This window comes from Hyperolius riggenbachi, chromosome 5, assembly GCF_040937935.1.
Source record: "Hyperolius riggenbachi isolate aHypRig1 chromosome 5, aHypRig1.pri, whole genome shotgun sequence".
Taxonomy (NCBI): Eukaryota; Metazoa; Chordata; class Amphibia; order Anura; family Hyperoliidae; genus Hyperolius; species Hyperolius riggenbachi.
Window position 1 is genome coordinate 1931110 of NC_090650.1, and position 27530 is coordinate 1958639.

General features: G+C 45.5%; 1 protein-coding gene across 1 annotated transcript in view; it reads right to left on the minus strand.

Annotated features, from left to right (window-relative positions):
- CALCR (calcitonin receptor) overlaps window positions 1-27530 on the minus strand; it is a 653324-nt gene that overhangs the window by 165489 nt on the left and 460305 nt on the right. Inside the window, exon 7 of the mRNA XM_068238473.1 lies at window positions 2712-2838. Coding sequence (XP_068094574.1) covers window positions 2712-2838 — 127 coding nt within the window. The remainder of the gene's footprint in view (window positions 1-2711; window positions 2839-27530) is intronic.

Sequence of the window (27530 nt, forward strand, 5' to 3'; positions counted from 1 at the left end):
GCAGTAAAGAGGCCCTGTAGTGACATATAGTAGAATGCAGTAAAGAGGCCCTGTAGTGACATATAGCAGAATGCAGTAAAGACGCCCTGTAGTGACATATAGCAGAATGCAGTAAAGAGGTCCTGTAGTGACATATAGCAGAATGCAGTAAAGACGCCCTGTAGTGACATATAGCAGAATGCAGTAAAGAGGCCCTGTAGTGACATATAGCAGAATGCAGTAAAGAGGCCCTGTAGTGACATATAGCAGAATGCAGTAAAGAGGCCCTGTAGTGACATATAGTAGAATGCAGTAAAGAGGACCTGTAGTGACATATAGTAGAATGCAGTAAAGAGGCCCTGTAGTGACATATAGCAGAATGCAGTAAAGAGGCCCTGTAGTGACATATAGCAGAATGCAGTAAAGAGGCCCTGTAGTGATATATAGCAGAATGCGGTAAAGAGGCCCTGTAGTGACATATAGCAGAATGCAGTAAAGAGGCCCTGTAGTGACATATAGCAGAATGCAGTAAAGAGGCCCTGTAGTGACATATAGCAGAATGCAGTAAAGAGGCCCTGTAGTGACATATAGCAGAATGCAGTAAAGAGGACCTGTAGTGACATATAGTAGAATGCAGTAAAGAGGCCCTGTAGTGACATATAGTAGAATGCAGTAAAGACGCCCTGTAGTGACATATAGCAGAATGCAGTAAAGAGGCCCTGTAGTGACATATAGCAGAATGCAGTAAAGAGGCCCTGTAGTGACATATAGCAGAATGCAGTAAAGAGGCCCTGTAGTGACATATAGCAGAATGCAGTAAAGAGGCCCTGTAGTGACATATAGCAGAATGCAGTAAAGAGGCCCTGTGGTGACATATAGTAGAATGCAGTAAAGAGGCCCTGTAGTGACATATAGCAGAATGCAGTAAAGAGGCCCTGTAGTGACATATAGCAGAATGCAGTAAAGAGGCCCTGTAGTGACATATAGCAGAATGCAGTAAAGAGGCCCTGTGGTGACATATAGCAGAATGTAGAAGAGCCGTGTTGCGCACCATGTAACACCAGCAATGTTGGCATGGACAGGAGTCTGCCTGCTGCTGATAACATTCGCTGTTATCACTGGGATGCTGTATTTAAGGACACTGAGGCACAATTTGTGCTGCTTCTGCAGAACGTCCATCAGCACCTCACATCACTTATCTCTGGCTGCTCTGCTATCTGTTTAACCATTTGAGGACCGCAGTGAAAGACCAGGCTCTTTTTTGCAGGACTGGGCTGTGCATGCTTTTCAGCCTCCTGCACAGCCCAGCTATGGTGCTCAGCGATCGGACTCACCTCCTATTTTTGTCCCTAAGGGGACATGTCGCCGGAGGGGTCCGATCGCCGTGGCAGTAGTTGTTTTTTTTTTCCAGCCTGTATCAGTTTGTTTCACCCTCCCTCCTCCCTCCTCCCTCCCTGCCGTTCACTGCATGTGATTTCTTTCCCCCTTACGTTTACAAACAGCCCGCTAGCTGCGATCGGCGGCATCAGGCTAATCGCGGAGCTCTGGGAACTGGCAGAGAACGATGGCGCATGCTCGCGGCCGTTCCCTGCCAAACTGCAGCTCCAGGACTTGACTCCAATCGGCGTTAGGCGGACCGGGGGCAGCCGCCATGTTCACGCCCATTGCCGTGACGCTGTCGTTAGATAGTTATTGCTATTGCTTTTGGTTTTTACATTTTGTTTTTTAAATTAAATGATAAAAAACATTGTGTTACATTCCTCCCTCCCTAGGCCTTATAAAGGGAACCTGAAGTGAGAGGGAGATGAAGGCTGCCATATTTATGTCATTGTAAACAATGCAGATTGCCTGGCTGTCCTGCTGATCCTCTGCCTCTAATACATTTAGCCATAGCCCCTGAACAAGCATGCAGATCAGGAGACTGAAGTCAGACTGGATTAGCTGCATGCTTGTTTCAGGAGTGTGATTCAGACACTACTGTAGCCAGAGAGATCAGCAGGGCGGCCGGGCAACTGGTATTGTTTAAGAGGAAATAAATATGGCCGCCTCCATATTATCCTTACATCAAGTTCCTTCTAAGCCATAATTGCTGAGCGCTCCAGTGTGGGGTCCACTGCCTGAACAATACCAGCCCCCATGGTCCTCAGCACTCTGCAAAATGAGAACAGAAATGTTACTCCCCCCCCCTCCCAATTCCTTAGTCCATGTCACTAACAAGGGCTCACTCCCATCTCAGTGCCCGGAGGGGGTGGGAGTGGCTATTGCAGGATATGCAGCATGGGGGAGTGGCTATTGCAGTATATGCAGCATGGGGGAGTGGCTATTGCAGTATATGCAGCATGGGGGGAGTGGCTATTGCAGTATATGCAGCATGGGGGGATGGCTATTGCAGTATATGCAGCATGGGGGGAGTGGCTATTGCAGTATATGCAGCATGGGGAGAGTGGCTATTGCAGTATATGCAGCATGGGGGAGTGGCTATTGCAGTATATGCAGCATGGGGGTGAGAGGAGGGGGGGGGGGGTATAGGGGTGTCTGTCGGTGGCATTTCAGGCCTCTGACATACAACTTTCTATAGAATGTTACAGGATCTGCAGATAGAAGTTGATAATATGACTTGTATGGTGACGATGCACTGATTGATATACAGATTTCAGCAGTGAAGCAGAGCAGCTATATCATACTGACATCCTTCCCCGGACATACTCTATATATAACGTGTAATTCCTCACCGGGTCTCTCTTCACCAGCGCCAAATCCGGCACCACAGCCGTGAGATGAAGGATTGTAAATAACGAGTTGAGGACGTAGGAGAAGAAGAGGTTCTTGTGAAGAGTGATCCGCTGACAGCTGAGGCTCCTAAAACAGGAAACATCACAAGAAACGATTAGGGATCTAGTGTGAAACACGATTTACAACCACACTGACCGGAGTGATCGATATCTCATGCTTCCCAGCCTCCGGGATAAAGATACGGAGAAAGGACAGAAGATAGAAGAAATGACAAAATCCTACTGAAAAATCAGAATCAGCTTTATTCGCCAAATGCGACAGGTGCTGCCGCAAGCAGAAATATTTGTGGTACAAATGGCAAATAACAACATAAGGTATAATGCAGCAGGTGAAAGACAAACATTAGGACACAACGACACAAGTTTGGACTCCATAGAAGCTGCAGGGGCTGTGAGGTATATTTGGGAAGGGATGGAGGACTGCTGGAGGAAAGAAGGTGTTCCAGCGCCTGGAGGTTTTGGTGGGAATCGTCAGTGTCAGACTGCGAGGTGGAAAAACTGAGGAAATCCACCTGCTGGCCAAGCAGCAGTAACCCTGTGTTATCACTCCCAATAGAGACCTGCAGCAAGTCTTCACTGTGAGGGAATCCACCCGCTGGCCAAGCAGCAGTAACCCTGTGTTATCATTCCCAATAGAGACCTGCAGCAAGTCCTCACTGTGAGGAAATCCACCTGCTGGCCAAGCAGCAGTAACCCTGTGTTATCACTCCCAATGTAAACCTGCAGCAAGTCCTCACGGTGAGGAAATCCACCTGCTGGCCAAGCAGCAGTAACCCTGTGTTATCACTCCCAATAGAGACCTGCAGCAAGTCCTCACTGTGAGGAAATCCACCTGCTGGCCAAGCAGCAGTAACCCTGTGTTATCACTCCCAATGTAAACCTGCAGCAAGTCCTCACTGTAAGGCAATCCACCTGCTGGCCAAGCAGCAGTAACCCTGTGTTATCACTCCCAATAGAGACCTGCAGCAAGTCCTCACTGTGAGGAAATCCACCTGCTGGCCAAGCAGCAGTAACCCTGTGTTATCACTCCCAATGTAAACCTGCAGCAAGTCCTCACTGTAAGGAAATCCACCTGCTGGCCAAGCAGCAGTAACCCTGTGTTATCACTCCCAATAGAGACCTGCAGCAAGCCCTCACTGTGAGGAAATCCCCCTGCTGGCCAAGCAGCAGTAACCCTGTGTTATTACTTCCAATGTAAACCTGCAGCAAGTCCTCACTGTGAGGAAATCCACCTGCTGGCCAAGCAGCAGAAACCCTGTGTTATCACTCCCAATAGAGACCTGCAGCAAGTCCTCACTGTGAGGAAATCCACCAGCTGGCCAAGCAGCAGTAACCCTGTGTTATCACTCCCAATGTAAACCTGCAGCAAGTCCTCACTGTAAGGAAATCCACCTGCTGGCGAAGCAGCAGTACCCCTGTGTAAACATACATATATCCAGGCACATCGCCTCTAGTTAGGACATTAAATAAATTATTATTAGGGAAAGGGAGGTGCTGAAGGGGGTGTGGCTAGAAAACAGCAAAAATCTATTAACCCTTCGCACACTCACATGCAAATGTTCAAACAATTGAATTCACAGATTCACTCATCCAGGCACAACTGTTATCCCTACAGCTAAATTAAAAGAACAAACACACTTGTCACTTGGACATGCCCTATAGGTACTAGGTCAAGTCTAATGCACTTGATATATATTAGGATTGAAATTTCAATAAAAGAGGAACACCATAAGCGTCCTGGTGTTTCATACAGTAACACTAGCTATATATCTATAGTAGCATTGTATTGTGGGGGTCCTGGCTGATCCCCCTCCACTGCAACAATGTATCAGTGGGGTGTAGCTATCCCACATCAATACTACTTAGTGTCCTGTAAGGGTGGTCTGGACCTAAGTGTGATCGCAGGTGTGGTACTATAAACCACTTTAGCAAACACCTCACGGTCTAAGTCCTATACACACCCCATTAGGGGGGGCTAAAATACAATAGTGTTTAGAAAACGTGCATAGTGCTGTACATATGAACCTAATGAGATCACATTTCACCTAAAAACGGCTTCTTCAGAGGTGCTATACATATATTACATAAGTGCTATACAACATACACATCACCACCTAGATTAAAATAACAAAATGCCCCCCATAACTGGTAGCCCCAGTCAGAGCTGTCTGCGCCACGTTAGGCAGCCATATTTATACTTAGGAGGGAGGAAGAGGAGGTCACTGCCACAATGGGCCACGCCCACCCTTATCATATTATCCCCGCACTTAAAAAATGCCCTGAAGTAAGGCCTATATAGCGGGGAACAGGCTCCCCAAGTGTGCTTACTTGTAGAGATCACATCCCCCTGAATAGAAGTGTCAAAGGTTCCCCAGTTGTCCGCATTGTGGAAGGAACGCCGCATGCGTTCCACAGGTCTCTGAGGGGGCGGAGTTTGCGCCTCACTTGCGCACCATCCGCTCTCGTCTCCTGCATCTCGCGTGAGCGGGCACTGGGTAGGTCTCGCCCTAATCTCTGCGCCTCCCATTAGGCTGTGCGTAGGGGGGGAGGTACAAATGCACACCCCCATTCAGGCTAATCACGCCCCCGTAGTCAGGGAAACGCATACCGCGTTCCCATGGCACCCGCTTACGAATTCAGGCTGCGTATCATTGTCTATAGGGGACAGTGCGGGCAGCTATACATATGCCCCATCTCCGCAACTACTCAGCTTCAAAGCGGGCAGGTACGCCAGCCCATGGGTCACATCCTGTGAGCAGGAGAAGGAAGGGGGGAACAAAAAAAGGGGGGGGGGTAATATACAATATGCACACTGTTAGGGGAACCACTAGATAAACATAATGGGCAGGAGTTCAGTGTAACCACCATTATCTATATAAGGACAAAAAGGCATGTATGCACTAGGGGCCATACATGTCGCACACCGGCTGTCCAGCATGTATATATAGAGGGAGGTGGATACATATATATTTTATATTTTACATATTTCAAAATCGATCCTCACGGTAGGTGCCATTTACAAAGATATGCGTAGGAATAAAAAAATATATAATAGGAAGATGGACATGTGACAATGGGAGGGGAAGAGGAGATATGTGATTAGTACATCTCTCATAAAAAGCATGCAAGATTAAAATCCTCGTTCAATCCGTTGGGTGAGATGGTATCCAGGCGGAAAATCCACTGGGATTCGATTTGCGTCAGCTTTTGGTCGAAATTCCCTCCTCTAAAATCCCTCTTCCATATCTGTATCCCCCAAAATTGAATATCAAAGCGTTTAGTCAAATGGAATTCATTCATATGTCTGGCGATTGGTGTACTTCTCCTATGTTTAATATCGCCGACATGTTCCAGGACACGATCTTTCAACTGTCTAGTTGTTTTACCTACATACCAAAGGTTACAGGGACACTTTGCCCCATAGACTACCCCCTTACTTTCACAATTAATGAACGTCCGCACATTAAAAGTTCTGCCATTTTTTGGTACTGTGAACTGTTTCACAGTTGGCATATACGTGCACGCTTTGCACCGGCCGCATCGAAATGAACCTGCCGGTTTGGGTGGTAGCCAGGTCTCTCTTGGGGCCGTGTGTGGGGCATAGGTACTATGGACCAACATATCCCTTAGGTTGGATGATCGCCTATATGTAATCGCTGGGGTGTCAGGAAGATGTTTTGATAGATCTTTATCTTTTTGTAAAATTGGCCAGTAATGTCGTATGATCTCAAAGATTCTGTGTGAGTTATCAGTAAAGGTCCCGATAAGACGGGGTACCTTCAAATTACTGCTTTGATTAGTTTTGCGATTAGATTCGAGTTTCTTACTGTTGTCCCTGAGGGTTACGTCGCGTGGAGTTTCATAGGCACGTTTGTATGCTTGTTCGACGACATGATTGGGAAAGCCTCTTTGTTCAAAACGTTGTCGCAGGAGTGTACATTCCTTTTCAAATGATTGTGGTGTGGAACAATTCCTCCTGGCCCGGAGGAACTGTCCAATAGGGATGCTCCTCCGCAGTGAACTGGGATGGGAACTCTCCCATCGCAGTAATGAATTTGTCGATGTCGGTTTACGAAATATTTCTGTTTGTATCCTACATTGATCGATCGTGATCTTAAGATCTAAAAAATTAATCGTATTTTCATCAATTTCATAAGTGAAGTGCATGCCTATCTGGTTAGAGTTCAGAATCTCCACAAAATCTTTAAACACATCCTTAGGGCCATCCCATAATATTATCACATCGTCTATAAATCTCCCCCAATAAAGAATATGGGACGTGAAGAAACTAAGGTCCTCAGAGAACACACAGGAGTCTTCCCACCAGCCCAGGAACAGATTTGCATAAGAGGGGGCACAAGCCGTCCCCATAGCACTGCCCCTGAGCTGGTGGTAAAAGCGTCCTCCAAACAGGAACACATTATGTGTCAAAATAAATTCGAGAAGGTGGATGAGCAACCGGTTATGTGCTTCAAGATGTTGTCCCCGTGTTCTTAGAAAATATTGTACTGCTTCCAGCCCCAATTTATGTTCTATGTTGCTATACAGAGATTCAACATCGAGGCTTGCCAATAGAGTAGTAGGTGGAACCTCAGTGTCCTGTAACTTCGTTAGTAGATCTTTAGTATCCCTTAAATATGATGGCAGGGCCTCTACAAATGGTCTTAAGAAGCCATCTACATATTTACTAATTTCATCTGTAAGGTTACCACATCCTGACACTATCGGCCTACCCGGGGGCGGCAGTACTTCTTTATGTATCTTAGGTAGGGCATAAAAAACCGCCAGTCTCGGAAACTTAGTGGAATTTTCCAATCGTATATAGTCAGTAGGGTCCAAACAACCCTCATTGACCGCATCCTTTAATATTTTACATAAATCTTCAGTATGTTGTTTAATTGGATTCTCACGGATGATAGTGTATTGGTTTTCATTCCTTAAGATCGTCAGGCACATTTGTTCATACATGTCTTTGTCCATAATGACTACATTGCCCCCCTTATCCGCAGGTTTAATTACGAGATTTTTATTGGCTTTAAGTATATTCAATGCACATCTTTCATCTTTATTGAGATTATCGTGTATGGGGGTTCTGATACTGTCACTTTCAAGTCTTTTTAGAGCTCTGGTCACCATGTCAACGAAAGTGTATATCTGAGGGTACTGAGATAAAGGTGGGCAATATTTACTCTTTGGCCTAGTACCACTTGGTGGTGCTAGAGGTGGAATACCGGTGTCATATTCAGTTAACAGTTCCTGTAGGGCCTCATATGCCTCTTTTTCTTGTCTATCTGTTACCTTTTGCTTTGCCTCTTTATTCTCATACATTTTGACTAGTGCTAGTTTCCTAGCAAAGAGATTTACATCCTTCACCCAATCAAATGCACGAAATCTCTCCGTGGGTACGAATGACAAACCTTTAGTTAATAGTGAATTCTACATTGGCGTCAAAATATGTGATGACAAATTGACTACCCTTATTTGTGCTATAGAATCATATGTAGTTACCATTGATGAACGGGTTTCCTGCTGCCACCCCTCCTTTGCCCCGTGTAACCCCACTGCTTCCGATCTCTTAGGGTATGTTGTTCCGGTTTCATCTGCACCTGTTGTGGATCTACACATTGTAAGTTCGGGGCAGACGGGGGATGGTCTAAAAAAGTTTGTTTACTTTTATTTTTATTGTGGCTTGGTTGTGGTCCCCTAGGCGGGTTACGTATACCACGTTGGAAGTGTTTTTTCTTATTGCGCGCTCTAGGTGAGAATTGACTATAGGAGCTGTTAGATTCACTTCCTGACTGTGTATCAATGTCAGACCCCGTAATTGGTTCACTCCCAGGAACTGGCTGTTTGGGGTGTCTAGGTTTTTCTGCCCACGTATAAACTTTATTGTTTTTAAAGTCAGAACTGTCTCTTTGAAATTTCTTATGTTTCCTACTCTTAATTTCCTCAGTATATGCGCTGACCTTACGTTCAAGTTTGGCTTCAAATTTTTCAAATTCCGGGTGGCCGGATAGCTCCAGAAGTATTTTTTGTTCCTGTACCAATTTGGCTCTAGCTTTATCTGCAAATTTTTGTTCGTAGTCATGTAAATATTTCATTTGTTCTAAAGATTGTCTCGTCTTAAGTTCATCCCACCCGATCATAAATGAAGTATCATCAGTATGGGAATGTAACTTTGTTAGGTTACGTAGACCTCTAACAGTGATCTGTTCCTTCAAATAGACACTAAAGGATGCCACTTCCCATGAAGACCTAATAAATTCTTTGTAGGTTTTAAAAATATCCACGAACACAGGCTCAATATCAGTCTGATTGGTCCCTGATTCTCCCTCAGTATCACTTTCTATGTTTTCTGTACTAAACGTCTCTCTCGCCTCCTTAGTAAATGATTCAATGGATGGTAGCCCCTCGGATAAATAGGCCATATCACTGAGCTGAAACAAAGAAGGTGTTCGGCACACCGTAATCAAAAAATAGAGTACATACACTAACCGAAGGTAAGTACCAGGGAAATAATACAACAAACACACTTGTCACTTGGACATGCCCTATAGGTACTAGGTCAAGTCTAATGCACTTGATATATATTAGGATTGAAATTTCAATAAAAGAGGAACACCATAAGCGTCCTGGTGTTTCATACAGTAACACTAGCTATATATCTATAGTAGCATTGTATTGTGGGGGTCCTGGCTGATCCCCCTCCACTGCAACAATGTATCAGTGGGGTGTAGCTATCCCACATCAATACTACTTAGTGTCCTGTAAGGGTGGTCTGGACCTAAGTGTGATCGCAGGTGTGGTACTATAAACCACTTTAGCAAACACCTCACGGTCTAAGTCCTATACACACCCCATTAGGGGGGGCTAAAATACAATAGTGTTTAGAAAACGTGCATAGTGCTGTACATATGAACCTAATGAGATCACATTTCACCTAAAAACGGCTTCTTCAGAGGTGCTATACATATATTACATAAGTGCTATACAACATACACATCACCACCTAGATTAAAATAACAAAATGCCCCCCATAACTGGTAGCCCCAGTCAGAGCTGTCTGCGCCACGTTAGGCAGCCATATTTATACTTAGGAGGGAGGAAGAGGAGGTCACTGCCACAATGGGCCACGCCCACCCTTATCATATTATCCCCGCACTTAAAAAATGCCCTGAAGTAAGGCCTATATAGCGGGGAACAGGCTCCCCAAGTGTGCTTACTTGTAGAGATCACATCCCCCTGAATAGAAGTGTCAAAGGTTCCCCAGTTGTCCGCATTGTGGAAGGAACGCCGCATGCGTTCCACAGGTCTCTGAGGGGGCGGAGTTTGCGCCTCACTTGCGCACCATCCGCTCTCGTCTCCTGCATCTCGCGTGAGCGGGCACTGGGTAGGTCTCGCCCTAATCTCTGCGCCTCCCATTAGGCTGTGCGTAGGGGGGGAGGTACAAATGCACACCCCCATTCAGGCTAATCACGCCCCCGTAGTCAGGGAAACGCATACCGCGTTCCCATGGCACCCGCTTACGAATTCAGGCTGCGTATCATTGTCTATAGGGGACAGTGCGGGCAGCTATACATATGCCCCATCTCCGCAACTACTCAGCTTCAAAGCGGGCAGGTACGCCAGCCCATGGGTCACATCCTGTGAGCAGGAGAAGGAAGGGGGGAACAAAAAAAGGGGGGGGGGGTAATATACAATATGCACACTGTTAGGGGAACCACTAGATAAACATAATGGGCAGGAGTTCAGTGTAACCACCATTATCTATATAAGGACAAAAAGGCATGTATGCACTAGGGGCCATACATGTCGCACACCGGCTGTCCAGCATGTATATATAGAGGGAGGTGGATACATATATATTTTATATTTTACATATTTCAAAATCGATCCTCACGGTAGGTGCCATTTACAAAGATATGCGTAGGAATAAAAAAATATATAATAGGAAGATGGACATGTGACAATGGGAGGGGAAGAGGAGATATGTGATTAGTACATCTCTCATAAAAAGCATGCAAGATTAAAATCCTCGTTCAATCCGTTGGGTGAGATGGTATCCAGGCGGAAAATCCACTGGGATTCGATTTGCGTCAGCTTTTGGTCGAAATTCCCTCCTCTAAAATCCCTCTTCCATATCTGTATCCCCCAAAATTGAATATCAAAGCGTTTAGTCAAATGGAATTCATTCATATGTCTGGCGATTGGTGTACTTCTCCTATGTTTAATATCGCCGACATGTTCCCGGACACGATCTTTCAACTGTCTAGTTGTTTTACCTACATACCAAAGGTTACAGGGACACTTTGCCCCATAGACTACCCCCTTACTTTCACAATTAATGAACGTCCGCACATTAAAAGTTCTGCCATTTTTTGGTACTGTGAACTGTTTCACAGTTGGCATATACGTGCACGCTTTGCACCGGCCGCATCGAAATGAACCTGCCGGTTTGGGTGGTAGCCAGGTCTCTCTTGGGGCCGTGTGTGGGGCATAGGTACTATGGACCAACATATCCCTTAGGTTGGATGATCGCCTATATGTAATCGCTGGGGTGTCAGGAAGATGTTTTGATAGATCTTTATCTTTTTGTAAAATTGGCCAGTAATGTCGTATGATCTCAAAGATTCTGTGTGAGTTATCAGTAAAGGTCCCGATAAGACGGGGTACCTTCAAATTACTGCTTTGATTAGTTTTGCGATTAGATTCGAGTTTCTTACTGTTGTCCCTGAGGGTTACGTCGCGTGGAGTTTCATAGGCACGTTTGTATGCTTGTTCGACGACATGATTGGGAAAGCCTCTTTGTTCAAAACGTTGTCGCAGGAGTGTACATTCCTTTTCAAATGATTGTGGTGTGGAACAATTCCTCCTGGCCCGGAGGAACTGTCCAATAGGGATGCTCCTCCGCAGTGAACTGGGATGGGAACTCTCCCATCGCAGTAATGAATTTGTCGATGTCGGTTTACGAAATATTTCTGTTTGTATCCTACATTGATCGATCGTGATCTTAAGATCTAAAAAATTAATCGTATTTTCATCAATTTCATAAGTGAAGTGCATGCCTATCTGGTTAGAGTTCAGAATCTCCACAAAATCTTTAAACACATCCTTAGGGCCATCCCATAATATTATCACATCGTCTATAAATCTCCCCCAATAAAGAATATGGGACGTGAAGAAACTAAGGTCCTCAGAGAACACACAGGAGTCTTCCCACCAGCCCAGGAACAGATTTGCATACTTTTTATGAGAGATGTACTAATCACATATCTCCTCTTCCCCTCCCATTGTCACATGTCCATCTTCCTATTATATATTTTTTTATTCCTACGCATATCTTTGTAAATGGCACCTACCGTGAGGATCGATTTTGAAATATGTAAAATATAAAATATATATGTATCCACCTCCCTCTATATATACATGCTGGACAGCCGGTGTGCGACATGTATGGCCCCTAGTGCATACATGCCTTTTTGTCCTTATATAGATAATGGTGGTTACACTGAACTCCTGCCCATTATGTTTATCTAGTGGTTCCCCTAACAGTGTGCATATTGTATATTACCCCCCCCCCTTTTTTTGTTCCCCCCTTCCTTCTCCTGCTCACAGGATGTGACCCATGGGCTGGCGTACCTGCCCGCTTTGAAGCTGAGTAGTTGCGGAGATGGGGCATATGTATAGCTGCCCGCACTGTCCCCTATAGACAATGATACGCAGCCTGAATTCGTAAGCGGGTGCCATGGGAACGCGGTATGCGTTTCCCTGACTACGGGGGCGTGATTAGCCTGAATGGGGGTGTGCATTTGTACCTCCCCCCCTACGCACAGCCTAATGGGAGGCGCAGAGATTAGGGCGAGACCTACCCAGTGCCCGCTCACGCGAGATGCAGGAGACGAGAGCGGATGGTGCGCAAGTGAGGCGCAAACTCCGCCCCCTCAGAGACCTGTGGAACGCATGCGGCGTTCCTTCCACAATGCGGACAACTGGGGAACCTTTGACACTTCTATTCAGGGGGATGTGATCTCTACAAGTAAGCACACTTGGGGAGCCTGTTCCCCGCTATATAGGCCTTACTTCAGGGCATTTTTTAAGTGCGGGGATAATATGATAAGGGTGGGCGTGGCCCATTGTGGCAGTGACCTCCTCTTCCTCCCTCCTAAGTATAAATATGGCTGCCTAACGTGGCGCAGACAGCTCTGACTGGGGCTACCAGTTATGGGGGGCATTTTGTTATTTTAATCTAGGTGGTGATGTGTATGTTGTATAGCACTTATGTAATATATGTATAGCACCTCTGAAGAAGCCGTTTTTAGGTGAAATGTGATCTCATTAGGTTCATATGTACAGCACTATGCACGTTTTCTAAACACTATTGTATTTTAGCCCCCCCTAATGGGGTGTGTATAGGACTTAGACCGTGAGGTGTTTGCTAAAGTGGTTTATAGTACCACACCTGCGATCACACTTAGGTCCAGACCACCCTTACAGGACACTAAGTAGTATTGATGTGGGATAGCTACACCCCACTGATACATTGTTGCAGTGGAGGGGGATCAGCCAGGACCCCCACAATACAATGCTACTATAGATATATAGCTAGTGTTACTGTATGAAACACCAGGACGCTTATGGTGTTCCTCTTTTATTGAAATTTCAATCCTAATATATATCAAGTGCATTAGACTTGACCTAGTACCTATAGGGCATGTCCAAGTGACAAGTGTGTTTGTTGTATTATTTCCCTGGTACTTACCTTCGGTTAGTGTATGTACTCTATTTTTTGATTACGGTGTGCCGAACACCTTCTTTGTTTCAGCTCAGTGATATGGCCTATTTATCCGAGGGGCTACCATCCATTGAATCATTTACTAAGGAGGCGAGAGAGACGTTTAGTACAGAAAACATAGAAAGTGATACTGAGGGAGAATCAGGGACCAATCAGACTGATATTGAGCCTGTGTTCGTGGATATTTTTAAAACCTACAAAGAATTTATTAGGTCTTCATGGGAAGTGGCATCCTTTAGTGTCTATTTGAAGGAACAGATCACTGTTAGAGGTCTACGTAACCTAACAAAGTTACATTCCCATACTGATGATACTTCATTTATGATCGGGTGGGATGAACTTAAGACGAGACAATCTTTAGAACAAATGAAATATTTACATGACTACGAACAAAAATTTGCAGATAAAGCTAGAGCCAAATTGGTACAGGAACAAAAAATACTTCTGGAGCTATCCGGCCACCCGGAATTTGAAAAATTTGAAGCCAAACTTGAACGTAAGGTCAGCGCATATACTGAGGAAATTAAGAGTAGGAAACATAAGAAATTTCAAAGAGACAGTTCTGACTTTAAAAACAATAAAGTTTATACGTGGGCAGAAAAACCTAGACACCCCAAACAGCCAGTTCCTGGGAGTGAACCAATTACGGGGTCTGACATTGATACACAGTCAGGAAGTGAATCTAACAGCTCCTATAGTCAATTCTCACCTAGAGCGCGCAATAAGAAAAAACACTTCCAACGTGGTATACGTAACCCGCCTAGGGGACCACAACCAAGCCACAATAAAAATAAAAGTAAACAAACTTTTTTAGACCATCCCCCGTCTGCCCCGAACTTACAATGTGTAGATCCACAACAGGTGCAGATGAAACCGGAACAACATACCCTAAGAGATCGGAAGCAGTGGGGTTACACGGGGCAAAGGAGGGGTGGCAGCAGGAAACCCGTTCATCAATGGTAACTACATATGATTCTATAGCACAAATAAGGGTAGTCAATTTGTCATCACATATTTTGACGCCAATGTAGAATTCACTATTAACTAAAGGTTTGTCATTCGTACCCACGGAGAGATTTCGTGCATTTGATTGGGTGAAGGATGTAAATCTCTTTGCTAGGAAACTAGCACTAGTCAAAATGTATGAGAATAAAGAGGCAAAGCAAAAGGTAACAGATAGACAAGAAAAAGAGGCATATGAGGCCCTACAGGAACTGTTAACTGAATATGACACCGGTATTCCACCTCTAGCACCACCAAGTGGTACTAGGCCAAAGAGTAAATATTGCCCACCTTTATCTCAGTACCCTCAGATATACACTTTCGTTGACATGGTGACCAGAGCTCTAAAAAGACTTGAAAGTGACAGTATCAGAACCCCCATACACGATAATCTCAATAAAGATGAAAGATGTGCATTGAATATACTTAAAGCCAATAAAAATCTCGTAATTAAACCTGCGGATAAGGGGGGCAATGTAGTCATTATGGACAAAGACATGTATGAACAAATGTGCCTGACGATCTTAAGGAATGAAAACCAATACACTATCATCCGTGAGAATCCAATTAAACAACATACTGAAGATTTATGTAAAATATTAAAGGATGCGGTCAATGAGGGTTGTTTGGACCCTACTGACTATATACGATTGGAAAATTCCACTAAGTTTCCGAGACTGGCGGTTTTTTATGCCCTACCTAAGATACATAAAGAAGTACTGCCGCCCCCGGGTAGGCCGATAGTGTCAGGATGTGGTAACCTTACAGATGAAATTAGTAAATATGTAGATGGCTTCTTAAGACCATTTGTAGAGGCCCTGCCATCATATTTAAGGGATACTAAAGATCTACTAACGAAGTTACAGGACACTGAGGTTCCACCTACTACTCTATTGGCAAGCCTCGATGTTGAATCTCTGTATAGCAACATAGAACATAAATTGGGGCTGGAAGCAGTACAATATTTTCTAAGAACACGGGGACAACATCTTGAAGCACATAACCGGTTGCTCATCCACCTTCTCGAATTTATTTTGACACATAATGTGTTCCTGTTTGGAGGACGCTTTTACCACCAGCTCAGGGGCAGTGCTATGGGGACGGCTTGTGCCCCCTCTTATGCAAATCTGTTCCTGGGCTGGTGGGAAGACTCCTGTGTGTTCTCTGAGGACCTTAGTTTCTTCACGTCCCATATTCTTTATTGGGGGAGATTTATAGACGATGTGATAATATTATGGGATGGCCCTAAGGATGTGTTTAAAGATTTTGTGGAGATTCTGAACTCTAACCAGATAGGCATGCACTTCACTTATGAAATTGATGAAAATACGATTAATTTTTTAGATCTTAAGATCACGATCGATCAATGTAGGATACAAACAGAAATATTTCGTAAACCGACATCGACAAATTCATTACTGCGATGGGAGAGTTCCCATCCCAGTTCACTGCGGAGGAGCATCCCTATTGGACAGTTCCTCCGGGCCAGGAGGAATTGTTCCACACCACAATCATTTGAAAAGGAATGTACACTCCTGCGACAACGTTTTGAACAAAGAGGCTTTCCCAATCATGTCGTCGAACAAGCATACAAACGTGCCTATGAAACTCCACGCGACGTAACCCTCAGGGACAACAGTAAGAAACTCGAATCTAATCGCAAAACTAATCAAAGCAGTAATTTGAAGGTACCCCGTCTTATCGGGACCTTTACTGATAACTCACACAGAATCTTTGAGATCATACGACATTACTGGCCAATTTTACAAAAAGATAAAGATCTATCAAAACATCTTCCTGACACCCCAGCGATTACATATAGGCGATCATCCAACCTAAGGGATATGTTGGTCCATAGTACCTATGCCCCACACACGGCCCCAAGAGAGACCTGGCTACCACCCAAACCGGCAGGTTCATTTCGATGCGGCCGGTGCAAAGCGTGCACGTATATGCCAACTGTGAAACAGTTCACAGTACCAAAAAATGGCAGAACTTTTAATGTGCGGACGTTCATTAATTGTGAAAGTAAGGGGGTAGTCTATGGGGCAAAGTGTCCCTGTAACCTTTGGTATGTAGGTAAAACAACTAGACAGTTGAAAGATCGTGTCCTGGAACATGTCGGCGATATTAAACATAGGAGAAGTACACCAATCGCCAGACATATGAATGAATTCCATTTGACTAAACGCTTTGATATTCAATTTTGGGGGATACAGATATGGAAGAGGGATTTTAGAGGAGGGAATTTCGACCAAAAGCTGACGCAAATCGAATCCCAGTGGATTTTCCGCCTGGATACCATCTCACCCAACGGATTGAACGAGGATTTTAATCTTGCATGCTTTTTATGAGAGATGTACTAATCACATATCTCCTCTTCCCCTCCCATTGTCACATGTCCATCTTCCTATTATATATTTTTTTATTCCTACGCATATCTTTGTAAATGGCACCTACCGTGAGGATCGATTTTGAAATATGTAAAATATAAAATATATATGTATCCACCTCCCTCTATATATACATGCTGGACAGCCGGTGTGCGACATGTATGGCCCCTAGTGCATACATGCCTTTTTGTCCTTATATAGATAATGGTGGTTACACTGAACTCCTGCCCATTATGTTTATCTAGTGGTTCCCCTAACAGTGTGCATATTGTATATTACCCCCCCCCCTTTTTTTGTTCCCCCCTTCCTTCTCCTGCTCACAGGATGTGACCCATGGGCTGGCGTACCTGCCCGCTTTGAAGCTGAGTAGTTGCGGAGATGGGGCATATGTATAGCTGCCCGCACTGTCCCCTATAGACAATGATACGCAGCCTGAATTCGTAAGCGGGTGCCATGGGAACGCGGTATGCGTTTCCCTGACTACGGGGGCGTGATTAGCCTGAATGGGGGTGTGCATTTGTACCTCCCCCCCTACGCACAGCCTAATGGGAGGCGCAGAGATTAGGGCGAGACCTACCCAGTGCCCGCTCACGCGAGATGCAGGAGACGAGAGCGGATGGTGCGCAAGTGAGGCGCAAACTCCGCCCCCTCAGAGACCTGTGGAACGCATGCGGCGTTCCTTCCACAATGCGGACAACTGGGGAACCTTTGACACTTCTATTCAGGGGGATGTGATCTCTACAAGTAAGCACACTTGGGGAGCCTGTTCCCCGCTATATAGGCCTTACTTCAGGGCATTTTTTAAGTGCGGGGATAATATGATAAGGGTGGGCGTGGCCCATTGTGGCAGTGACCTCCTCTTCCTCCCTCCTAAGTATAAATATGGCTGCCTAACGTGGCGCAGACAGCTCTGACTGGGGCTACCAGTTATGGGGGGCATTTTGTTATTTTAATCTAGGTGGTGATGTGTATGTTGTATAGCACTTATGTAATATATGTATAGCACCTCTGAAGAAGCCGTTTTTAGGTGAAATGTGATCTCATTAGGTTCATATGTACAGCACTATGCACGTTTTCTAAACACTATTGTATTTTAGCCCCCCCTAATGGGGTGTGTATAGGACTTAGACCGTGAGGTGTTTGCTAAAGTGGTTTATAGTACCACACCTGCGATCACACTTAGGTCCAGACCACCCTTACAGGACACTAAGTAGTATTGATGTGGGATAGCTACACCCCACTGATACATTGTTGCAGTGGAGGGGGATCAGCCAGGACCCCCACAATACAATGCTACTATAGATATATAGCTAGTGTTACTGTATGAAACACCAGGACGCTTATGGTGTTCCTCTTTTATTGAAATTTCAATCCTAATATATATCAAGTGCATTAGACTTGACCTAGTACCTATAGGGCATGTCCAAGTGACAAGTGTGTTTGTTGTATTATTTCCCTGGTACTTACCTTCGGTTAGTGTATGTGAGCTAAATTAAAAGCCAGGGTTTTAGTTCACAGAAGAATGCATTCTTATGCTTAATCACCTATACTGCGCAGAAGTACCCAGGTAAACATAGGTGTCCTAACTCTGGCCCTGTAACATGCATAATGCAGACATGCAAACACATTCATTGCATCAAACCTATCAATGGATTAGGAGCACACATCCTAACTTCCTCTCCTGGGAAAGACAGTGCATCTTACCAATCGCACAAGGGAGCTAATGTTATGTGTCCATGTGCACCATGCGCATACACCAGCATAAGCTGACTGCATGCTGACAAACATACAGGGGAAGGGGGGAGTGCACCGAATTGGACCCTAGCCACAGGGGTCAATGATAAGAATAAACATACATATATCCAGGCACATCGCCTCTAGTTAGGACATTAAATAAATTATTATTAGGGAAAGGGAGGTGCTGAAGGGGGTGTGGCTAGAAAACAGCAAAAATCTATTAACCCTTCGCACACTCACATGCAAATGTTCAAACAATTGAATTCACAGATTCACTCATCCAGGCACAACTGTTATCCCTACAGCTAAATTAAAAGCCAGGGTTTTAGTTCACAGAAGAATGCATTCTTATGCTTAATCACCTATACTGCGCAGAAGTACCCAGGTAAACATAGGTGTCCTAACTCTGGCCCTGTAACATGCATAGTGCAGACATGCAAACACATTCATTGCATCAAACCTATCAATGGATTAGGAGCACACATCCTAACTTCCTCTCCTGGGAAAGACAGTGCATCTTACCAATCGTACAAGGGAGCTAATGTTATGTGTCCATGTGCACCATGCGCATACACCAGCATAAGCTGTCTGCATGCTGACAAACATACAGGGGAAGGGGGGAGTGCACCGAATTGGACCCTAGCCACAGGGGTCAATGATAAGAATAAACATACATATATCCAGGCACATCGCCTCTAGTTAGGACATTAAATAAATTATTATTAGGGAAAGGGAGGTGCTGAAGGGGGTGTGGCTAGAAAACAGCAAAAATCTATTAACCCTTCGCACACTCACATGCAAATGTTCAAACAATTGAATTCACAGATTCACTCATCCAGGCACAACTGTTATCCCTACAGCTAAATTAAAAGCCAGGGTTTTAGTTCACAGAAGAATGCATTCTTATGCTTAATCACCTATACTGCGCAGAAGTACCCAGGTAAACATAGGTGTCCTAACTCTGGCCCTGTAACATGCATAGTGCAGACATGCAAACACATTCATTGCATCAAACCTATCAATGGATTAGGAGCACACATCCTAACTTCCTCTCCTGGGAAAGACAGTGCATCTTACCAATCGCACAAGGGAGCTAATGTTATGTGTCCATGTGCACCATGCGCATACACCAGCATAAGCTGTCTGCATGCTGACAAACATACAGGGGAAGGGGGGAGTGCACCGAATTGGACCCTAGCCACAGTACCCCTGTGTTATCACTCCCAATAGAAGCCTGCAGCAAGTCCTCACTGTGAGGAAATCCACCTGCTGGCCAAGTAGCAGTAACCCTGTGTTATCACTCCCAATAGAAACCTGCAGCAAGTCCTCACTGTAAGGAAATCCACCTGCTGGCCAAGCAGCAGTAACCCTGTGTTATCACTCCCAATAGAGACCTACAGCAAGTCCTCACTGTGAGGAAATCCACCTGCTGGCCAAGCAGCAGTAACCCTGTGTTATCACTCCCAATAGAGACCTGCAGCAAGTACTCACTGTGAGGAAATCCTCCTGCTGGCCAAGCAGCAGTAACCCTGTGTTATCACTCCCAATAGAAACCTGCAGCAAGTCCTAACTGTGAGGAAATCCACCTCCTGACCAAGCAGCAGTAACCCTGTGTTATCACTCCCAATAGAGACCTGCAGCAAGTCCTCACTGTGAGGAAATCCACCTGCTGGCCAAGCAGCAGTAACCCTGTGTTATCTCTCCCAATAGAGACCTGCAGCAAGTCCATACTGTGAGGGAATCCACCTGCTGGCCAAGCAGCAGTAGCCCTGTGTTATCACTCCCAATAGAAACCTGCAGCAAGTCCTCACTGTGAGGGAATCCTCCCGCTGGCCAAGCAGCAGTAACCCTGTGTTATCACTCCCAATAGAGACCTGCAGCAAGTCCTCACTGTGAGGAAATCCACCTGCTGGCCAAGCAGCAGTAACCCTGTGTTATCTCTCCCAATAGAGACCTGCAGCAAGTCCTCACTGTAAGGAAATCCACCAGCTGGCCAAGCAGCAGTAACCCTGTTTCCTGGAAAGAAATGGCGGCATACTGATGGGTTAGGCCCGCCCCTGACCCCCATTGGACAGATCATTTTATAAATTAAAAGAGCCCGCCCCCCCCCCCCCCCCCCCCCCCCTGCCATTCTCTCTTTTTTTCTGTCCTCGTATGGACTGGTCATTTGTTTTTGTTTTTTCTCTCTCTCTTTGAAGCGCCTATTTTGTTTGTTGGTACCTTTTTTTTGGCGTATGTGGACGGGTTAAGCCTCTCCCGTCATAGCAGCGGCATTGCGACCTCTAAACGGGGTCTACAAATGCGCCAGCCCTCTCTGGTAGCTGCTCCCCTGTGCTGGACGCAGTCGGGCTAGTGCGGGGTTTGTCTAGCCGACGCGACATTCCTCTTACTTCCTGCTTGGCTCACGGAGAGGGAAGTCTCGCGTGATTTGCCGAGACTGTCCCTGATTGGCCGGCAGGGCGGAACGGCTTTCCGGAAAGGAAGGAAAGTTTAAAAAGACGCCAGAGCGGGTACAGCTCTTGCTGGCTGCGGTACCGCTCTGGTCGGAGTTGGCAGTGGATGGTGGAGCGTTCCAGGGACCTAGTGCAACAACTTCAGCAAATACAGCAGGAAAGGTATTTGGTCCTACACTTCAAGGTAGTGGAATTTCTTCTGTTTTCTTAAGTGTATATGCTTATGATATGCTATGTATGTTTAAGATGGATGGTCAGGAGACCCATAATGCATCAGTTTCAGCATCTCAGGAGAGGTAATGAGAGGTTTTTCAGCCTCTCCATCTAAGTTTGTTCACAGGGTGTTTTATATATTACAGCTTTCCAGCACAGGGTGTCAGTGGGACTTCTATTTAAAAGAGTGCGCTATCTCCCTTTTCAAAACGGACTTTCTTAGTGGAAACATATCTTTTTTGTGTCTCCGCAGTCCGCGAGGAGGAGAGAAGAGGAGAGAGGTGTCTAAAGGTCACCATTCCTCATCGAGATCCAGATCACGCTCAAAATCAAAAAGGAACAAGTCCACCAGAGAGGCCTCCTACGATGCAAGCTCATCGAAAAGGAAATCCCCTGGAAAGCGTGTGGAGAAATCTCGCAAAGATGACAATTATTCGCCTAAAAGGCGATCATCGAGAAAACGTTCTCCTAGTACAAGGCGTTCCTCTGATCGCCATTACTCCAGTGGTTACTATAGATCACGCAGGAGCAGATCTCCAAGACGAGATCACCGATCAGGGAGAGGAAATTCCCCCAGGAGATATTCGCCAGGCTATGACTATAATGACTACAGGCGTAGGAGACGTTCCTACAGCAGGAGTAAATCGCCTAGACCTTTGCCTAGGGAGGCCCACAGATTTGATCAACCAGCGAAAACGTTATGTTGGTCATGTGCTCAGCCAGCTCTTCCGGACAAAATGGTCTGTGAAGCTTGCTTTATGGAATTAGGCAGGGACAAAGACTCTGAAAATCAGCAAGTCATGTCCTTCATCCAACAGGCAGTGCAAGAGACATTTGAGAAGCTGACGGCCAATCAGCCTTTGCCCTCTACATCTCAGGCACATCCGGAAGAGTCTACACCAGCCTCAGGCCTACCGCCTATGGGATTCGATTTTGCTCTAGTGCCAGCTTTTGTGTCAGCAATTAAGGCAGCAATAGCCTGGGAGGAAGAGAAGGAAGTTTCTCAAGAACCTGACAAGTACTACCCGCATCTAGACAAACAACCGACCAATTTTCCTTTTATGAAAGTGATAAAAGATATATTCCTGAAAGAATGGAGTAAAGTGGATCAGAAGGCTTCATTATCAAACAGATTTTCAAAACTTTACCCGTTGAGCCAGGAAGATTCAAAAATTATGGACTCTGCTCCTATAATAGATGCATCAATTATGAGACTGGCTCGTCATGTTACCCTTCCCATGGACGATGCAGTGTCTTTTTCTATCCTTTAGATAGGAAAATAGATACTGATATTAAAAAAGCTTTTCTGGCTGCAGGAGCAGCCTGTAGGCCGGCGGTAGCCTTAACCTCTCTTGCCAAAGCTATAAAGGTCTGGGTGGATAACATCGAAGTCGCACTCAACTCAGACGCCGATAAAGTTGAAATTATCAAAGCTTTAGATGAGTTAAAACTGGCCAGTGACTTTATAGGAGAAGCTGCCATAGACACTATCAGATCTTCATCCAGAGCCATGTTACATAATGTTACGGCAAAGAGAGCTCTATGGTTAAAACCTTGGGCTGCAGACCAATCTTCCAGGAATAACTGGTGTAGGATACCGTTTGACGGTAAACATCTTTTTGGATCAGAAATGGACAACGCCATTGCCAAAGTCACTGGAGGAAAATCGGGACTTTTGCCCCAAGACAGAAAACCCAGGACAACCCGTCAACAGCCAAACAAACCACAGTCTTCTTCCAGATTTCAACAGGCCCGTACATACAGACCAGGGAAACCATTTAATAGAAATTGGAAAGGGACACAGGCGTCCTTTCATAGGTCTGGGAAGCCCAAACAAAATCCAGGAGCAAGTCAGAACACAAAACCCTTCTGAAGGTGCGACCGCCCAGACAGAGCCAGTAGGAGCAAGATTGCATTCTTTCTGGAAAGTCTGGGTGGATACAGTGGAAGATGGCTGGGTACTCAAGACTTTGCAAAGAGGTCATTCATGGAAATTCAAAAGGTCTCCTCCCAGATCAAGATTTCTGGAAACTCGGCTACCTCCGAATATGGTAAAGGGTCAGATCCTATTGGACTACGTGAGTTCGCTGGTCCAATGCAGGGCCATAGTTCCGGTCCCACGCCAAAAAGAATCAACAGGAATTTATTCTCCATTGTTCTTGGTCCCAAAATCATCGGGGGGATGGAGACCGGTATTAGATCTAAAATTCCTAAACAGTCACATAAAGACACGACGATTCAGAATGGAGTCATTACAGACTATCATAAAAGTCGTGAGGGTGAACGATTGGATGACAACGTTGGATCTATCAGATGCATACCTCCATATTCCAATCAGGAAAAGCTTTCAGAAATACTTAAGGTTTGCGATCAACGGCATCCACTGGCAATTCCAAAGTCTCCCTTTCGGAATTTCAACAGCACCCAGAACATTCACAAAGATTCTTCTCCCAGTCATCGCCTCCCTCAGACAGAAGGGCCTAAGAGTCTTCCATTATCTGGACGACATACTGCTTGTCAATCAAGATCGAGAAGTGCTGTTACATCACCAAAAAATATTGTTACAAGAGCTACAGAGACTGGGATGGTTAATAAATTTCCCAAAGAGCCAGTTAGCCCCATCCCAGGACATGATCTTTTTAGGGGCCAGATTCATAACCAAACAGAACAAGATCTGTCTGCCGTGCCAGAAAGTAATATCCATTCAGCAGAAGGTATCATCAATTTTATGTCGCCAATACGTATCATCCAGAACGTGCCTGAGCCTGTTGGGGACGTTCTCATCAACAATCCCAATGGTGAAATGGGCCCACTGGAATTTGAGAACTTTTCAAATCTTTTTTCTCAGCCATTGGAACAAAAGGAGTATGTCACATAAGTTCAAACTACCTCTAGAAGTGAAAATCTCCCTGCATTGGTGGAAACAGGAAAAGAACTTGAGGAACTGTCTTCAGATCCAACAGGCAATCCCTATCGTAATAACGACAGACGCAAGTCTAGCAGGTTGGGGGGCGCATTGTCAGAACTTTTGTGTGCAGCAGAAATGGAGGATCCCTTGTGCTCAGGAACCCTCCAACATTCTGGAACTCAGGGCAGCATTCTTGGCTCTGAAGTCTTTTCAGCACTTAATTCTAGGGAAATCAGTATTATTACAGATAGACAATGTGTCAGCAGTAGCTTATATAAGAAGGCAGGGAGGAACGAGGAGTCGAGCACTTCTTCAGGAATCGATTCACATAATGTCTTGGGCACAAAAGCATCTGGATCATCTGACAGCAATTCATCTCCCAGGGCTACAGAATATACTAGCAGATCGCCTGAGCAGACAGTTTGCCGATCCCAACGAATGGGGTCTGACTCTGAACAACGACATATTCAACTTAATTGTGCAGAAGTGGGGTCTTCCACAGGTGGACCTGTGTGCTTCAGCAGAGAACTCGAAGTTGCCGAGATACTTATCCCGCTATTACCAGCCGACAGCGGAGGCGACAGACTGCCTAACAGCACAGTGGAATTTCCAGCTGGGGTATGCGTTCCCACCTTTCCCACTAATCTTGAGACTACTACAAAGACTGATTCTAGAGCCATGCTCGATCATTCTTATTGCGCCGTTCTGGCCTCGGAGGCCTTGGTTCACTCTCCTATCAGAATTGAGTCTGGAAGATCCATTCAAACTACCCCAGGTCCCAAACCTTCTTTGTCAAGGTCAACTGCTATATCCGAACGTCAACAGTCTCAATTTGACGGCCTGGAGGTTGAGAGGCAAAAGTTTCTAGCATTGGGTTGCTCTGAAGAGGTCATGTCTACCTTACTAAAAGCCAGGAAGATTTCCACAAACTCTACGTACCATAGAATCTGGGGGAAATTTGCAAACTTTGCGTCTGTAAAGAAGTTTGACTTTCTTGCTCCCAAAGTACAGGACATTCTAGCCTTCCTTCAAACAGGAGTTGATCTACAATTAAGCCTTTCTGCCATAAAGGTTCAAGTCTCAGCACTTTCGGCCTTAACGAGTCATAAATGGGCTTTGAATCCATTGATCATCCAGTTTATACAAGCAGTACAAAAACTGAGACCACCTAGGAAACCATTTTTCCCACAATGGGATCTATGTGTGGTCTTGGAAGTGTTATCCAATCCACCGTTTCACCCAGTAGAGTCAGCATCTCTGTGGAATACAACACTAAAAACTGTGTTTCTAGTGGCGATTGCCTCAGCAAAAAGAGTATCAGACTTACAAGCCCTAGGCTGCTCAGAGAATTTTCTTCAGTTTTATCCTGATAGAGTTGTTCTCAGGCCTGTACTTCAGCATATACCTAAGGTGGCATCGGCTTTCCACATAAATCAGGAGTTAACCTTACCAACATTCATCTCAGACGAACAGTGTCATCCCCTGGATGTGGGTAGAAGCATAAAGGCCTATATGAGCAGTACAAGCACCTTCAGATCATCAGATCGCTTGTTTATAAACATTCAAGGCCCAAACAAGGGTAGTGCAGTTACTTCCAGGACAATAGCTAACTGGCTAGTTAGGCTAATACAGTTGTGTTACAAAACAAGAGGCTTGCAAGTACCATCCGAGATCCACGCACATTCCACTAGAGGCATGGCAGCCTCTTGGGCATCTTTTGCAAAAGTTTCATTGGACACTATTTGTAAAGCGGCCAGTTGGTCGTCATCGCATACTTTTCTCAAGCACTACCATGTTGACCCTGCAGCTCTCACTACTTTAAAGTTTGGTGAATCAGTTTTGTCTGTTGTAAAGAAATAAATTATGTTTGAATTTGCATTCACCCTCCCTCTCTGTCTGATTTTGTAGATGCCATTTCTTTCCAGGAAACAGGAAAATTGAATACTTACCTTCCGGTAATTTTCCTTTCCTGGAATAGAAGATGGCGGCATACGAACCCACCCTCTCGTCCATTCGAGGACTGATTTTCATGAGAATGGCGGGGGGGGGGGGGGGGGGGGGGCTCTTTTAATTTATAAAATGATCTGTCCAATGGGGGTCAGAGGCGGGCCTAACCCATCAGTATGCCGCCATCTTCTATTCCAGGAAAGGAAAATTACCGGAAGGTAAGTATTCAATTTTCCTGTATTATCACTCCCAATAGAAACCTGCAGCAAGTCCTCACTGTGAGGAAATCCACCTGCTGGCCAAGCAGCAGTAACCCTGTGTTATCACTCCCAATAGAGACCTGCAGCAAGTCCTCACTGTGAGGAAATCCACCTGCTGGCCAAGCAGCAGTAACCCTGTGTTATCACTCCCAATAGAGACCTGCAGCAAGTCCTCACTGTGAGGAAATCCACCTGCTGGCCAAGCAGCAGTAACCCTGTGTTATCACTCCCAATGTAAACCTGCAGCAAGTCCTCACTGTAAGGAAATCCACCTGCTGGCCAAGCAGCAGTAACCCTGTGTTATCACTCCCAATAGAAACCTGCAGCAAGTCCTCACTGTGAGGAAATCCACCTGCTGGCCAAGCAGCAGTAACCCTGTGTTATCACTCCCAATAGAGACCTGCAGCAAGTCCTCACTGTGAGGAAATCCACCTGCTGGCCAAGCAGCAGTAACCCGGTGTTATCACTCCCAATAGAAACCTGCAGCAAGTCCTCACTGTGAGGAAATCCTCCTGCTTGCCAAGCAGCAGTAACCCTGTGTTATCACTCCCAATAGAGACCTGCAGCAAGTCCTCACTGTGAGGAAATCCTCCTGCTGGCCAAGCAGCAGTAACCCTGTGTTATCACTCCCAATAGAGACCTGCAGCAAGTCTTCACTGTGAGGAAATCCACCTGCTGGCCAAGCAGCAGTAACCCTGTGTTATCACTCCCAATAGAAACCTGCAGCAAGTCCTCACTGTGAGGAAATCCACCTGCTGGCCAAGCAGCAGTAACCCTGTGTTATCACTCCCAATAGAGACCTGCAGCAAGTCTTCACTGTGAGGAAATCCACCTGCTGGCCAAGCAGCAGTAACCCTGTGTTATCACTCCCAATAGAAACCTGCAGCAAGTCCTCACTGTGAGGAAATCCACCTGCTGGCCAAGCAGCAGTAACCCTGTGTTATCACTCCCAATAGAGACCTGCAGCAAGTCTTCACTGTGAGGAAATCCTCCTGCTGGCCAAGCAGCAGTAACCCTGTGTTATCACTCCCAATAGAGACCTGCAGCAAGTCCT